This window comes from Lipotes vexillifer, unplaced genomic scaffold (assembly GCF_000442215.2).
Source record: "Lipotes vexillifer unplaced genomic scaffold, Lipotes_vexillifer_v1.1 scaffold1862, whole genome shotgun sequence".
Classification (NCBI taxonomy): Eukaryota; Metazoa; Chordata; class Mammalia; order Artiodactyla; family Lipotidae; genus Lipotes; species Lipotes vexillifer.
Window position 1 is genome coordinate 921,975 of NW_006771326.1, and position 15,933 is coordinate 937,907.

The 15,933-nt window shown below is 40.0% G+C and overlaps 1 protein-coding gene across 5 annotated transcripts in view; it reads right to left on the bottom strand.

Annotated features, from left to right (window-relative positions):
• RXFP1 (relaxin family peptide receptor 1) overlaps nucleotides 1-15,933 on the bottom strand; it is a 104,516-nt gene that overhangs the window by 24,890 nt on the left and 63,693 nt on the right. For all 5 annotated transcript variants that reach the window (XM_007446624.1, XM_007446625.1, XM_007446622.1 and 2 more), the window contains 6 exons: nucleotides 13,300-13,405; nucleotides 12,538-12,609; nucleotides 9,410-9,481; nucleotides 4,132-4,203; nucleotides 3,971-4,042; nucleotides 3,313-3,387 (listed from right to left, as the gene is read on the bottom strand). In XM_007446624.1, coding sequence (XP_007446686.1) covers nucleotides 3,313-3,387; nucleotides 3,971-4,042; nucleotides 4,132-4,203; nucleotides 9,410-9,481; nucleotides 12,538-12,609; nucleotides 13,300-13,405 — 469 coding nt within the window. The remainder of the gene's footprint in view (nucleotides 1-3,312; nucleotides 3,388-3,970; nucleotides 4,043-4,131; nucleotides 4,204-9,409; nucleotides 9,482-12,537; nucleotides 12,610-13,299; nucleotides 13,406-15,933) is intronic.

Genomic DNA, 15,933 nt, shown 5'->3' on the forward strand with positions numbered 1-15,933 from the left:
TAGGCTAATCCCGTGTTTTCTGAGTTTTGTTTGTGAACGTGTATGTCCTAAAATACATGGTCAATTCTGGTGAATGTTTTTTGGGCGTTCTTCACTTTCAGTTTATATCTATTAAGATTAAGCACAGGTACATAGAACAGAGACCCAACTACAACAGCATAACTACACAAGGATTAAAAAAAAAAAATCTAGGGTTAGGTAGTCCAAGGCTAGTCTGGTAATTTTACCAAGTTGTTAGAAACCTAAGGTCTTTCATATTCACTGTCCACAGGTCCTTGTCTTTGTGTTCCAAGATGTTGCTAAAGCTTGAGCCATCATATCCGTCTTTTCTGGATAAGGAAAGAAAGGGAGGTTCTGCCTGTTTCTCTTTAAGGAGGTTGCCCAGAAGTTCCACGCTATACGTCTTCCTCCTTATTAATTAGGGCTCGGCCACGTGGCTCTGTCTAGACGTGGGGAAGTCTGGGAATGTAGTATTTTAGCTGGGCACTTTGCCGCCCCAAATAAATCTGTTCTGTTATCAAGAAGGGACTTTGCACTTTGATATGTACCAGTTAGAGTTAATTCGTTAACTATGTTATTTAGTTCTCCGTATCCTTTTTTTGGTTTTCCTTGATCTTTCATGGACTGAAAGAGGTGGATTATTATTTCTTACTGCATTTTGGTTGTTATATGAATCTATTTGGTGCATATATATATACTCCTAATATAATATCTTGTTTTGGAAATTGCACACTACAGCACTTAAATGTCCTTCTTTGTACTGCTTAATGCAAATTGGCCAAACTTCTACCTACTTAGATAAAAAATGATGCCTACTTTCTTTGGTTTGCATTTACATGGCATACTTTTGAGCAGTCTTTTTTTTTTTTTTTTTTTTTTTTTTTTGCGGTCCGCGGGCCTCTCACTGTTGTGGCCTCTCCCGTTGCGGAGCACAGGCTCCGGACGCGCAGGCTCAGCGGCCATGGCTCACGGGCCCAGCTGCTCCGCGGCATGTGGGGTCTCCCTGGACCGGGGCACGAACCCGTGTACACTGCATCGGCAGGCGGACTCTCAACCACTGAGCCACCAGGGAAGCCCGAATTTTTAATTTACTCATATAAATATTAATCAATTTTACTTCATTATTAAGTTTGGATCACTGAGCATGTAATAATCATTAGTGAATTCTTTCGAGCCCAAATTTGATCACCACAAAGAATATTGCACTTAATTTGCCCTTTCCTTGATGACTTAGTTCGTCATTACTGAGGGTACTATACTGTCATATCAAGATGCCCTCTGGACTTACTAATGATTTGGGGGATGTTTCTCTTACCCTAGATGGTTGCAAACCAGTGTGTTTTGAGTTACTCTGTCTGCCTTTTATAGCAATTCTTGCTCCTGCTTTATTATCAGGTTGCTAATTGTTACTTACTGAAATCAACCTTTCTAACTCCCCCTCCTACTTTTTTTTTTTTTTTTTTTGTGGTACGCGGGTCTCTCACTGTTGTGGCCTCTCCCGTTGCGGAGCACAGGCTCCGGACGCGCAGGCTCAGCGGCCATGGCTCACGGGCCCAGCCGCTCCGCGGCACGTGGGATCCTCCCGGACCGGGGCACGAACGCGCGTCCCCTGCATCGGCAGGCGGACTCTCAACCACTGCGCCACCAGGGAAGCCCAGCCCAACTCCCTCCTACTTTTAAATGGGCTCTTCTAGACCTTTGTGAGCTTAGAACTCCAATGACCAAACTTTTGGGAATTCCCTACAAATAAAAGACAGAGGGAATTTTCGTATATAGAGTATATGCAGGTTATTGACTGAACATTTAAAGAAATATTTTGGATTTATTTCTTCATTTTTGCCTGTATTTTAAATAGACACATTTACTGGGTAATTAAGTTCTGCATAAGTAGAGTGATGCTAATTACCACAAACAAAACTACTGTGTGAAAAACTCTGTGGAACATATTCTGTTGTGATGAGACTTCAAAAATAAAGTCTAAGTATCATAGTCTTATTACACAGAATTTAGCAATGAAACTAAAATGGCTTAGTCTCTCTGTACCAAATGAACAGGTGAACAGATTGACAGGGAGAAGGGGTGATGTTACATAGATATCATAACATCCCTTCTGGCTTTCTTCTTCCTGCCTCCAAAGTATGTTTTGTGTTTTGGAGATGTTTTATTTTGGTAAGAGTTAAGAGGAGTTAGTTTAGATAATAGGGATGTTTAATAAGAAAATCATGCTAAAAATATTAACAACTACCATTTGAAAAAACCTGACATCCGAAATGAACTAGGCAAAACCAGAAAAGTGGGCTTCCCTGGTGGCGCAGTGCTTGAGAGTCCGCCTGCCGATGCAAGAGACGCGGGTTCGTGCCCCGTTTCGGGAGGATCCCGCATGCCGCGGACTGGGCCCGTGAGCCATGGCCGCTGGGCCTGCGCGTCCGGAGCCTGTGCTCCGCAAATGGGAGAGGCCACGACAGTGAGAGGCCCGCATAACGCAAGAAAAAAAAAAAAAAAAAAAAAAAAAAAACCAGAAAAGTTAGTTGTCTTCTGTAAGAAGAGATAGAGAGAGCCCTCCTACACTGTTGGTGGGAATGTAAATTGGTGCAGTCACTCTGGAGAATAGTAGGGAGGTTCCTTAAAAACCTAAAAATAGAGCTACCATATGATCCAGCAATCCCACTCCTGGGCATATATCTGGAAAAAACTCTAATTTGAAAATATACATGCACCCCTTATGTTCATAGCAGCACTATTCACAATAGTCAAGACATGGAAGCAACCTAAATATCCATCAACAGAGGAATGGATAAAGAAGATGTGGTACATATATACAATGGAATATTACTCAGTCATTAAAAGAATGAAATAACGCCAGTTGCAGCAACACGGATGAACCTGGAGATTATCACACTAAATGAAGTAAGTCAGAAAGCAACAAATACCATATGATATCACTTATATGTGGAATCTACAAAAATGATACAAATGAACTTATTTACAAAACAGAAAGAGACTCACAGACATAGAAAACAAACTATGGTTACCAAAGGGGAAAGGGGGGGAGGGATAAATTAAGAGTTTGGGATTGACATATACACACTACTGTATATGAAATAGATAACTAGTAAGGACTTACTGTATAGCACAGAGAACTCTACTCAATACTCTGTAATGACCTATATGGGAAAAGAATCTAAAAAAGATTGGATGTATGTATATGTATAAGTGAATCACTTCGTTGTACACCTGAAACTAACACAACAGTGTAAGTCAACTACTATATTTCAATAGATATTTTAAAAAAGAGGAGATACAGCAACTTACAGCCAGTGCAGCCTGGGCATGTGCTGACAAAGAGGTTTGTCAGGCAAGCGGGTAAGCATGTTATTCATCAGTGCTCTGAAAAAGAGAAACAAAAAGGAGTCTCATTTTTCTTTCTTTTCTCAACTGAAGTCAAACGTGGTTTTATCATTATTCTTATGAAGCCGTGAACATCTACTAAGTTCGTTGTCTTCTCACTCAAATTTTTTCTGTAAGTCTTGATATATTTAAGTGCTTGTTAGTAATAAAATTAGACAAACGGTAGCCATCATATGGAGGAAGCAGTAACATTAGCAACTGAAGAAAAGTCCTGTGCCCTTCGGTAGTGGGTACTGAAAAGGAGGTGATTTTAAACAAACGTATTTTTCTTTACCAAGATTAATATATAGGGTAGTACTGGTGTGCTTAAGAATATTTCAATAAAGCATGGCAGTGGGACTGTGTTCAGTTTTGATGGACTGACATTCTAGAAGATGGAAGATCTTATAAAACTGTTACAACTACAAAACAGCCTCATAGGATATGACTAGGAGATGGTTTTTAGTTAAAAATTCCCTTTTAGGGTTTTAATTCCAAACGTCATGTTGTTAAACCCAAAGCAGTAATTTTTATTCATGCCTTTTCTTTCAGTTGAAATATTTGCATAAATTTTAGTACTTACAGGAGAATAAGAGAATTTAGTCCATAAAATGTTAGTGGGGAAATTCGACTGAGATGATTCTCTTCAATTATCCTGCCAGCCAGAAGAAAAAAATGGGTTCATTTACATATTTTTCAAACATAAAGGCTAGTACTATAAAATGCCACATAAATTAAACATACAGCCACTCTAGTCTGTGGAGATCTTCAAAAACACCCGGCTTCAAGAAGGTTATTCTGTTATGACTGAGATACCTGAAAAAAAAGAAATAACTACAGTAAATTTGATACCTTTTTGATATCTTATAACAAGGAAAGGAAGAACAATAATTATCCATCTTAAATTTTCTTTTTTCTTTTTTTTTAAGGTATACAGCATAATGATTTTTTTTTAACATCTTTATTGGGGTATAAATGCTTTACAATGGTGTGTTACTTTCTGCTCTATAACAAAGTGAATCAGTTATACACATACATATGTTCCCATATCTCTTCCCTCTTGCGTCTCCCTCCCTCCCACCCTCCCTATCCCACCGCTCCAGGCGGTCACAAAGCACCGAGCTGATATCCCTGTGCTATGCGGCTGCTTCCCACTAGCTATCCGCCTGACGTTTGTTAGTATATATATGTCCATGCCTCTCTCTCGCTTTGTCACAGCTCACCCTTCCCCCTCCCCATATCCTCAAGTCCGTTCTCCAGTAGGTCTGTGTCTTTATTCCCGTCTTACCCCTAGGTTCTTCATGACATTTTTTTTTTCTTAGATTCCATATATATGTGTTAGCATACGGTATTTGTCTTTCTCTTTCTGACTTACTTCACTCTGTATGACAGACTCTAGGTCCATCCACCTCACTACAAATAGCTCAATTTCGTTTCTTTTTATGGCTGAGTAATATACCATTGTATATATGTGCCACATCTTATCTTATTTGCAAAGCATAGAGACATGGACGTAGAGAATAAACATATGGACGCCAAGGGGGAAAGGAGGGCGTGGGATGAACTGGGAGATTGGGATTGACATATATACATTATACTGTGTATAAAATAGATAACAAATGAGAACCTGCTGTATAGCACAGGGACCTCTACTCAATGCTCTGTGGTGACCTAAATGGGAAGAAAATCCAAAAGAGAGGCGCTGTATGTATACGTATAGCTGATTCACTTTGCTGTACAGCAGAAACTAAGACAACATCGTAAAGCAACTATACTCTAATGAAAATTAATTACAAAAAAGAAAAAGAAAGGCTCTTCTTAACTGAGCCTTGGATGAGGTGTATCATTCACAAAGCAAAGCGTGGGTGGGGGTGATTCCAGGTAGAGGAAATGGCTTATGCAAAGGTGAGAGGTGTGACGGTGACAAGGTGAGGGGTCACGGTGAAGAGGCTGTTAGGGGATGCAGGAGATGCCCCTGGAGGCAGGCATGGACCTGCTCTGGAGAAAAGACACTGAAGGCCTTGCTGGAGAGTCAGGCCCATTGTACTTTGACCCGACTTTACTTCTCACTCTTCTGCAGAGTGAACAAACTCTTCCTTCTGTTGTGCTGATCTCTTACGTGTTTATTTCTTTGTTTTCTTCCAGAAGCAAACACCAGCTTTTAACAACTTTCAAAATCACCTCTCTTCTTTTATAGAGCCCTTATTTATTTTTTTAAAAAATTTATTTATTTTATTTATTTATTTTTGGCTGCGTTGGGTCTTCGTTGCTGCGTGCAGGCTTTCTCTAGTTGTGGCGAGCTGGGGCTACTCTTCGTTGCGGTGCACGGGCTTCTCATTGCGGTGGCTTCTCTTGCTGCGGAGCATGGGCTCTAGGCGCTCAGGCTTCCGTAGTTGTGGCTGGCGGGCTCAGTAGTTGTGGCACGTGGGCTCAGTAGTTGTGGCACACGTGCTTAGTTGCTCTGCAGTACGTGGGATCTTCCTGGACCAGGGCTCAAACCTGTGTCCCCTGAATTGGCAGGCAGATTCTTAACTACTGTGCCACCAGGAAAGCCCTGGCCTTAGAGTCTTTATGTGGCCTTTTTTCTTTTTTTTTTCTGAAGAAAACTTTTGGACACACATACAACCACACACAGCCCAACAGAAACTGGTAAAGAAAGGGAAATATTTGGAAAACTCTAATTCCACTTAACTTTGTCCTTTTGGTTTGGTGAAGTGGAGGTGAGACTCTCAAAATACCCAAGGTTGCCAATGGTAGCAAAAACACTAGACTCAAATGTGTGCAAAATTCCTTTCCTTCCATTTTGTCTTAAAATGGCAGAGAAATTGTCTTGCGTGTTTATTTTTGTCTCAGTTTCTCTAATGCAGCAACTCACTGCTCTGAATCTGCTGTCAGACAGTTTGGTTCCTGGCTTTGCTACTTGTTAATAGTGTGACCTGAAACAAACAGCAACTTCAGAAATCCTCAGTTTCCCCTAAAATGGAAATAACATCAGTACCTAATTCATTGGGCTGCTGAACATTTGAGCCAGGCATGTCAGGAACACTTGGTGCATATTAGTAGAATGAGGTCTCTGTTCAACTTCCCACTTCAACTTCTTTCCTGTTCTTTTTCCTCATTGCCTATGATTCTCATGTGAGTATTGGTTCAAATTCCTCTTCCCCTGATACACGGACCACACTGATTTCTCTTTTTGCTACTCTGACAGATCTTAGAGCTGACATCCTATAAAATCTGTCCTTCCAGGAATCTCCCCTTCTCCATCAGATTTGACTTTTCTTGGGGGTAGCAAAGGATAAGGCCCCATATCAGAGCCACTTCCTTCCCTTTCAGGCCTGAAGCCCCAGTTGGGCACAGGAAGATGTTAAGAATCTCTTCAACACTTGCCCTGAACACCTCAGGGGGTCCCTTAAGAGCCACTAGAAATCTTCTAGAAAGGTACTTGATCCACCCCCCATGCCCTGTGCTGTCTGATTTGCCCCGTTGTCTTCATTTTTCAGAGTCATCCTTCACTGCTCTGGACCCAAAATAATCACTCCTTTTAGGGAATCATCTTAGCAGTTGTCTGAACAGCATAGGTTTAAGTCTTAGTTAAGTAAACTCCCTTGCCATTCTCTAGCTGTTGTGTGTATGTTGGCATTGTTTCCCCACCGTAGACTGTAAGCTTCCAGAGAGCGAGTGGGTGCCTCTCCCCGGTGGAAGCACAGGGTTCTACCTGCAATACTGGGTCATAACGAGCTAGAGGTAGCAGGTCTGACTTCTCTTTCTATGCCCCCCACGGTGTCTCGCTGAAGACCTTGCACACTGTGAGGGGTAATGAGTGTCTACGGATGAATGAAGAGCAGTATCTGATGTTTACCCATGAAAGACCAGAACCGTGTGACACTTTAACAGCCAGACAACATTCTCATGCCAGGAAAAAACCAAGGCACAGATGGAAGACACTTAAGTTTACTCTCCAGTCTGTACCATCTTTCAAGAGCCTCCTGCACATCCATTGAACATTAAACCAAGCAGATGCTGTTCAGCAAGTTTTGAATAGATTTGTGAGAGGCTGTAGAGAAAGGTAGGCAGAAGCATTATGGGGACGACTCCAGTATTGACTTTGAGTAATTTGCTAACACACGAAAGAGCAGGGAAGGGATAGACACAGCCACAGGGGTTACTGTTAAGACTTTGGGTCTCCGGTGACCTTCTCTGCTAGTAAATGATTAGGTGGCCTTCTTTTTTTTTTTTCTTTTGCGGTACGCGGGCCTCTCACTGCTGTGGCCTCTCCCGTTGCTGAGCACAGACTCCAGACGCGCAGGCTCAGCGGCCATGGCTCACGGACCCAGCCGCTCCGCGGCATGTGGGATCTTCCCGGACCGGGGCACGAACCCGCGTCCCCTGCATCAGCAGGCGGACTCTCAACCACTGTGCCACCAGGGAAACCCTAGGTGGCCTTCTTGACTCAACCCCAAACTGATACAGCCAGTGAGGAATCTGACCGGAAAGAGTTTCTTGGGTTAAGGAGTAAAAAACTGGGGTAGGATAGAAGGCAAGGGGCCATAAATAGAAATACAGGGAGTTGTTTATTAATGTGATTTTTGGGTTATATTTCCATTCAGTAACCTCTAGGTGGTAAGTTTCAGCTGCCTGGTAAAATGCAGCTGAAATGGAATGGAACTTTGAGAAACACTGTTTTAAAAAGCTTAGCTCTCAACCACAAGGAGACGTTACTTCACACCCATAAGGATGGCTGTTACTAAAAACAACACAACACAAAACAACAACAAAATCCCAGAAGGTAAAATGGTGCAGATGCTGAGGAAAACAGTATGGTGGGTCCTCAGAAAATCAAACGTAGACCTGCCATATGACCCAGCAATTCCACTTCTGGGCGTACACCCAAAAGAATGGAATGCAAAGACTTAAATAGTTGTACACCAACGTTCATAGCAGCATTATTCACGATAGCCGAAAGGTGGAAAAGACCTAAATGTCCATCCATCAAGGAATGAATATAGAAAATGTGGTATTATATATATATATATATATATATATATATATATATATATATATATACACACACACACACACACGCACACACACACACACAATGGACTATTATTCAGTCTTAAAAAGGAAGGAAATTCTAATATATGTTACAACATGCCTGAAACTTGAAGGCATTATGCTAAGTTTAAGACGTGATGAAAAAGACCTGTCACTAAAGGGAAAATATTACCTGATTCCACTTCTGTGAGGTCCCCTAGAGTAGTCAGATTCATAGAGACAGAAAGTACCATGGTGGGTGCCAGGCCCTGAGAGGGGCCGTGGGGAGTTAGTGTTTAGTGGGTGTGGAGTCTTAGTTGGGAAAGTGAACAGTTCTGGAGATGGATAGCTGTACAACAGTGTGAACGTACTGAACGCCACTGAACGAAACCCTTAAAGAGGATTAAAATGGCGAATTTGTTATATATGTTTTACCATAATTAAAAAAAAAGCTTTGTTCTTTTAAACTTATCGTGCTTTATGTGTTTGTAAAAGCAGAATTAGTGGGAAAAGAGTAACTGGAGAAGTCTTTGGGTTTTTTCCTTCATAAATTTTAATCATCACCAGGCTTTCTCACGTTGATAAAGTTCATTCAATCCTCACTCCCGTCACCACGGCTAATGTATATGGAGTTCCTACTACGTGCCCATCACAGTGTGCCCAATTCTTCCCACGGATTTTCTCATTCATTCCTTACAACAATCCTGAGGTAGGTACTGTTGTAGTTTGCATTTTACCGTAGAGGGAGCTGATGCTTAGAAAGGAAATTAAGTTCTCAAGTTCACACACCCAGTGAGTGGTGAGGTAGGACTGGGACTGCAGCCTGTGTGACTCAGGGTCCCATGCCCTTGGCCCCAATGCTGTGCTGCACCGTCCGCTGTCTGCATGTCCCGTGGGCACTGTCGTGGGCGGGAGGGCCGTGTTGGGTGGGATGGGTCGGGCTGGCAGGCCACCACGGACGGGCAGACTAATTGGCGCTGGTACTTACAGTTTAGTAAGACTGTAGAGTCCTCGGAAAGCATAGACAGATACGGATCTAATCTTATTGTTTTGCAGGCACCTGTGAAAATGATTATTAAAAGGAACACGTGAGGAAATGTAGTTTCAGTTTTGCAAGATGAAAAGAGTTCTGCGGATGGCTGATGGTGATAGCCCTGCAAAGATGCGGCTGTATGTAAGGCCTCAGAACGTACACTAAATGGTCAAGCCAGTACATTTTATGGTGTGTGTATTTTACCACAATATCTTGTGATAACCTATAATGGAAGAGAATGTCAAAAAAGAATACATATATTTATACGTATATGTATAACTGAATCACTGTGCTGTACACCTGAAATGAACACAACATTGTAAATCAACTATATTTCAATAAAAATTTAAAAAAAATGAAAGAGGAAATGTCAAAAAATTCTTAAAAATTAAAAAAGGTAAACATAACAAAATAATTTAGCAGAGCTGGGTATCATGTCATTTTGTTTTTTGATTAAGTTCACACATGGTTAGGCTAGTTTTTATTTGGAACTTCTAGTTATAAAGGTAGACACATGAGAGCTAAAATTTAATGTTTAAATTTTTAGTGAGTGAAAGTTCAGTTTTAGTGTATGGTAATGCACTCACTAATCAAACAAGCCTAGAAGCCTTTTTAACTTTTTAACATTTTCTGCTATAGTTCTACAAACTTGACAGTATTCAACAGTGTTGGCAAAACTACAAGGTTGTGACATCGTTAAGACCCCAAACCATATTCCATGTAAACCACAAACTGGCCAAGCAAGTCAACTTGAATTGTATTAGTTTGACACCTAAGTTTCACTCCAAAAACTGTTTGAGGAAACTTACCAACAGTATATATGACAAAAGAGAAAAACAGAAATAGAAAGAATCAGGTCGACCGAAAAGATTGACAATATTCCAGAATGTAGAGGGTGGGACAAGTTTTAGGGGAAGCATATATTAATATCTTATTTTTAGCCTGGAAGAGTCCCCAAACTTCTGAAACCAGAAGTATAATGTTTGCTAAAAGAAAATTTCCAGGAACAAGAAGTAACAACAGTAACATTTGGTTTTCATATTAAAAAACAAACAGCAAAAAAGGATCAGGTCTAGAAGAAGACAAATTTGCTTGGAAGGCCAAGGAAGTATGCTGGCTGCGGAGTTCACTGAGGTCATGCTGGAGGTTGGGCCTGGAGTTAACAGGAGGTCAAAGGAAACAGAACCTGGAGCACAAGCCGTTGCATCCCACACACCCATTTAAGCTCTGCACATCTACGTACAATGGCCCCAGGTTGTGAACAAGGGCAAAAGTAAGGGCTTCAAGTCTTATTTCTTCTGCTGATGCAGGTCAGTCACCATTGTTCTTCAGGGTTTGCTGAGTTTATGTAAAATTTTCACAGATTTTAGGAGTGATAAGGGATAAACCAGTATGAGCCAACTCTCAGTTAATTAGAAATTTTGACTAAAGGAGAGTCCCTATTTCTCCAGCATGCAAGAAACCTAACTTTGATTGTAAAATGTTAAGTTTGTTATACACCTAACATTCTCACAGAACATGCTGTGGTCCAATCGTTTACTAGGCAATGCATCTTTCTCATTAATAAACAGAAAAACTTTGACAAGTATTTATTCATTTATTTCTAACTACTGTAATTTTCCATTAAGCAATAGATTATATTGCCTGGAGGTGGAGCCAATCACCAATTAGAACTTTTTTGGTAATTAGGCTATTTTGATCTATTACTTGGAACAAATTGGTTGTTCAAGAATTAATTCAATGTTCACTGTGTAAAATTGCTAAACTATTGAATCCTGATGTTTAGAGTTGAAGCCCCAACTCCTTTTAAACCATGTGGACATAAGGTGGTGCTACAGATCAGAAAAAATCTTCCTACCCCAGAAATCAGAAAATAAAGTAAGGAAGTATCCTCTTGAAGTTTGTATATCAGGTTTAATTTTGAAAAGCTCTTTTCACTTGATTGATAAATGTCTAGAATACAGTTCTGAAAAGTCATTTTTATTAGAATTTAATTTTCTGATGTGAAATATTTTTCTGCAGGTAATCCGAGCTTTGAGAACATTTCATCAAACAAAGTGCATAAATTTTTCTTCTGATTCTGCTCTATCTTTATTATCTTAAAGAAAAAGTACAGATAGATGATACCTATATACCAGGGGTCTCTAGCGTAAAAACAAATCCCAAACCAGTGTAGGTGTGAGAATGAAACTGGGAATTCTGAGACGTTTTCTAGATAGTGTGATTCAGGCACAGAATATTTAAACCCAACAGTTTAAGCCTATGACAATGTGATTTAGCCACAAACTTGACCTAAATAACAGATAACCATCCCCTGGGCCATTATGGATTCTGTGAGTACATAGGTAATCTTAGACTGAAGAGAAGCTAGCATTTCAGATAAAACTCAACCAATGAGGCAGATGTGAAAATGGAATTAAGTCCCTAAAAAACATACTTGGAGGTTTCAAACCACAAGGACTTTCTATCTTAGGTAGAGATTGAGTTTGCAAACATATGGAAGAAAATTCTTCTCTATCTAATCTTTTTTATTTTTTAACGTTTATTTATTTATTTGGCTGTGCCAGGTCTTAGTTGCAGCACAGGGGATCTTCGTTGCCATGTGCAGGATCTGTAGTTGTAGCATGTGGGATCTAGTTCCCTGACCAGGGATCGAACCTGGGCCCCCTGCATTGGGAACGTGGAGCCTTACCCACTGGACCACCAGGGAAGTCCCTTCTCTATCTAATCTTGAGGGCAGCTCTGGTAAGGGGTCATTACATCTTTCTGTAAGATGGGCATTAAAATGCACAGAGTAAAACCTCTTGAGTATATTCACTTGGGGGGAGTGTGGTTGGAGGGTTCATAGCACACATACTCTGGTTTCTTTGGGGATAGGTCTCTGAGATTTTTCTAGGATAGTTTCTAGAATTACTCAGGAAAAAAAATGTTACCTGGTAGTCTCCAGCTAATGGCTAAATAATTCCCCAAAGAGGGGTTAGACTTAAGCAGTGGTGCAGTGTTTGTCTCTGCAGAAGTGGGAAGAAACAGATATGCCAAAAAATGTTAGTCAATTCAACACTAAGAATTAAAATTTTCCTTACAGCTTCTGAAGATCATGGTACTTCTTAAAGCCATCAGGAGGAAGTTTTCTTATTAAGTTCCACTTGAGTGACCTGAAATAAATGTAAATTTTGGTTCTTACTTAAAGGTTTTTTCTTTACTTTTAACATTATGAATAATTATAAACTTTATTTACTTTAACACTAGCTTTCAGGAAACATTTTGCTTCATGATGTCACTCTTGTATTCATAATATCATTTAAAAAATTTTAAAGAGATTTTATTTGAGAGGTATTTTTATTTTTATTTTATTTTTTTGTGGTACGTGGGCCTCTCATTGTTGTGGCCTCTCCCGTTGTGGAGCACAGGCTCCGGGCGCCCAGGTTCAGGGGCCATGGCTCACGGACCCAGCCGCTCCGCGGCATGTGGGATCTTCCCGGACCGGGGCACGAACCCGTGTCCCCTGCATCGGCAGGCAGACTCTCAACCACTGCACCACCAGGGAAGCCCAGCACATACACTTGATTGCATCTTTTGTTTAGATAAAATGTGGCGATACTAAATACTTCATAAAATTGTTATGAGGGGCTAACTAAATAAGTGAACATATAGAATAATTTAGAGTCAGACCTATCATGTAATAAATGCAAATAAATGTCAGCCATCATTATAACTGACCAAGGAACAATGATATCATCTTAAGTGACAATGCATTATTAATAATGACAATTACACCTGAATTATGATACAATTTTACAGGGGCTGTTCCGGCTGTCAGGATGAAGCCATTCTTTTCTACTTACATTAAAGTCACATTTGAAGAAACTGATGGAACAGCTCGTAAATTGGTCTCATCACAATCAAGCTCTAAACCTCGGCAAAGACATTGCATGGGCACAGAACCGACCACTGAATAAAGAGGAAGCAGTAAGGAATGGGGATGATGAGGGACCAGGAACAGGAGGGTAACGAAAAGAAAGAAACAAAAAGTTATAAGAAAATCATATACAAAAATGTGTCATGTCTTACGTAAGCAATTTGTGCAAAGCTTTAAATTAAGGTTCCAAAGTTTTGCTTTTAACATTAAAATGATGCTAGAACTTGAAGATAAGGAAACATATACATTTACCAGCCCATGCATTAAAAAAAAAAAAAAAAAAAAGCAGCCTGTGCCTCTCCATTTGTTGCAAAATGAATGAAGTCATCTGCTCTTTCTTATCCTTGGAGAGTAGCTATGTCCCAGGGTGACAGGACAGGGTGTGATGGGCGTTAATGTCCATATTAAAGCTGCTGTTTAAGAATAAAGTATTAATAGTTTTAATGGAAGACGAAGCCCTTTTTAACTATCAAGAAAGAGAACTCAACTCTGAACTATAGTGCTGGGAGATTTTTTTTTTTTAATTCAGGAGTTCTTCAAAAGACTTCTTTTGGCTTATGTAGGGATGTAAGGATGCCTACAGCTTCACTTGAGGAAGTGAATATTTCTTATGCATAGCCATTCTGTTCTCACTGATGAGAGTTGGAAAGAGAGAGGAAATGGAATGTATGCCTTTGACTACCTTGTGGGGCTATAGCAGTAGTCTTAAAGATGTCACCTGATATTTCTAAAGTCTGTTAGAGACTTGCAGTGGTGTGTACATGTAGCTAAGCAACGAAATGGGATTACTATTCAGAGTAATAGACATCATCTGACTGCTGACTTGATGGGGAATGGACGATTCCTGGGAGCAATGAGGTGTGTTCTTTTCTACGTTTACTTTGAAACTCTGCACTTAGAACAGAGGTTACAGCCTCGAATATCTACAGGGGCAGGCAAAGCGGGTAGAGACTGCACCCAGGAGTCCCAGTGGGACAGCTTCTCTGAACTGTTGTCCTATATTACAACAGGAACATCTGTAGCCAAGTCAACCAACTTCCTCAAAGAAGCCAGAAAGACAATGTTTCGTACTATATAATTACCTACTTAAAAATAATAATGCCTAACTTAAAACATTTTAAATCATCATAGGACAAACAAAACTTCTTGTGAGAACTGTTTGCAGACTTTTAGTCTATAACCTTTACAGTAAAGCTTCTGAAGAGTAGAAAATCATCGTGATGGCAAAGCAGGCACGCTGAGGCAAAGCCGGGGGATGACAGAGATGCACACGGGTGGCTCCGGCCTTGGAAATAGTCACGTGTCTTTGCTCAGATATGAGGCCACAGGTGTTTTCCCTCGCCTCCCAAATAACTCTGCAGACTCCCTACAGGATCCTGAGAGCTCACGATCCATCGTAATTTAGGTTTTGTGTGTTTTGTAAACAGAGTCTGTGCCAAGAACTTTAAAACAGGTTTATGGTTGTAAGTGACCATTCTGGCGATGGAGCTCTGGAAACTGATTCTCTCTCTCTATCCTCTGCTAATGTGAATGTTGTGGGGAAGGGAGGTGCAGGGTTAGGATGGAACACGAAGGTCCCGAGAGGGACAGTATGAGAGGTAAAAATGGAGGGCGGTGAAGTTGGCATTAATCCAGTGTGTCTTTTCTATTATGCAGACTGAATTCAGATAATCCATATATGCTGATTACAAGGTTACCTGTGATAGGGAAAAATGAAAAAATGACACCTAAATATCCAACCAGGAAAGAAGGATGAAACAAATTGTCACTTATAGAGTATTTTGAAAAGTTTATAATATGGATACCTGATTATGCTAAAATGCTACCTGAAAATATGATAAGAATGTATTGCATAGAAAATTTCAACTATGTTAAAATAAAAAAAGATGAGTAATGCAACAGCAAGTTAATGCTGGTAGCTTCTGAGTGGTGAAATTATGGCTGAGTAAACAATTCTTTCCAAATCTCCATACTTTCCAAATTCTTGAAATTTAAATTTTATTAATATATTGGTTAGTGATGGATATGTTTTCCATGATATTTTTCTTGAGAGGTGACTTTGTAACTGTGAATTCCTCACATTCTTTCATCCAGCCAAAAAGTATTATAAGCCACTTTCAGTTAAATTTCCAATAAATCCTTATTATAATCTGATTTAAATAAAGCAGTACAAAAAAAATAACAAAGCAGTACAATAGGAACCTTAATTTAAGTTTCGCCCCTTAATTTTATGTTACACTTCCCATTTCATTTTTACACTGCTTTTAAGCTTGAAAAAAGACATTGAATTATTAATTACCACCCCTCCCCCATCTTTCTTGAAAACACTAATCAAAAATTATATATTTGTTCATTACTAAGAACTGATAAAACGTCGCCTTTCTATTTTTTGAAACTTTTTTTTTTGTGTGTGTAGCTGCATTCCTCTTATGTAAGTATACTTAGGACACATTTCTCCCAGAGTTCATCATCGGGCAAAAATTTATTTCTCTTGCTAACTTGATCTGTTTTCCCCCTTTGTTTATTTTTGCTTTACAGACCAGACTATGAAAAAGTTATG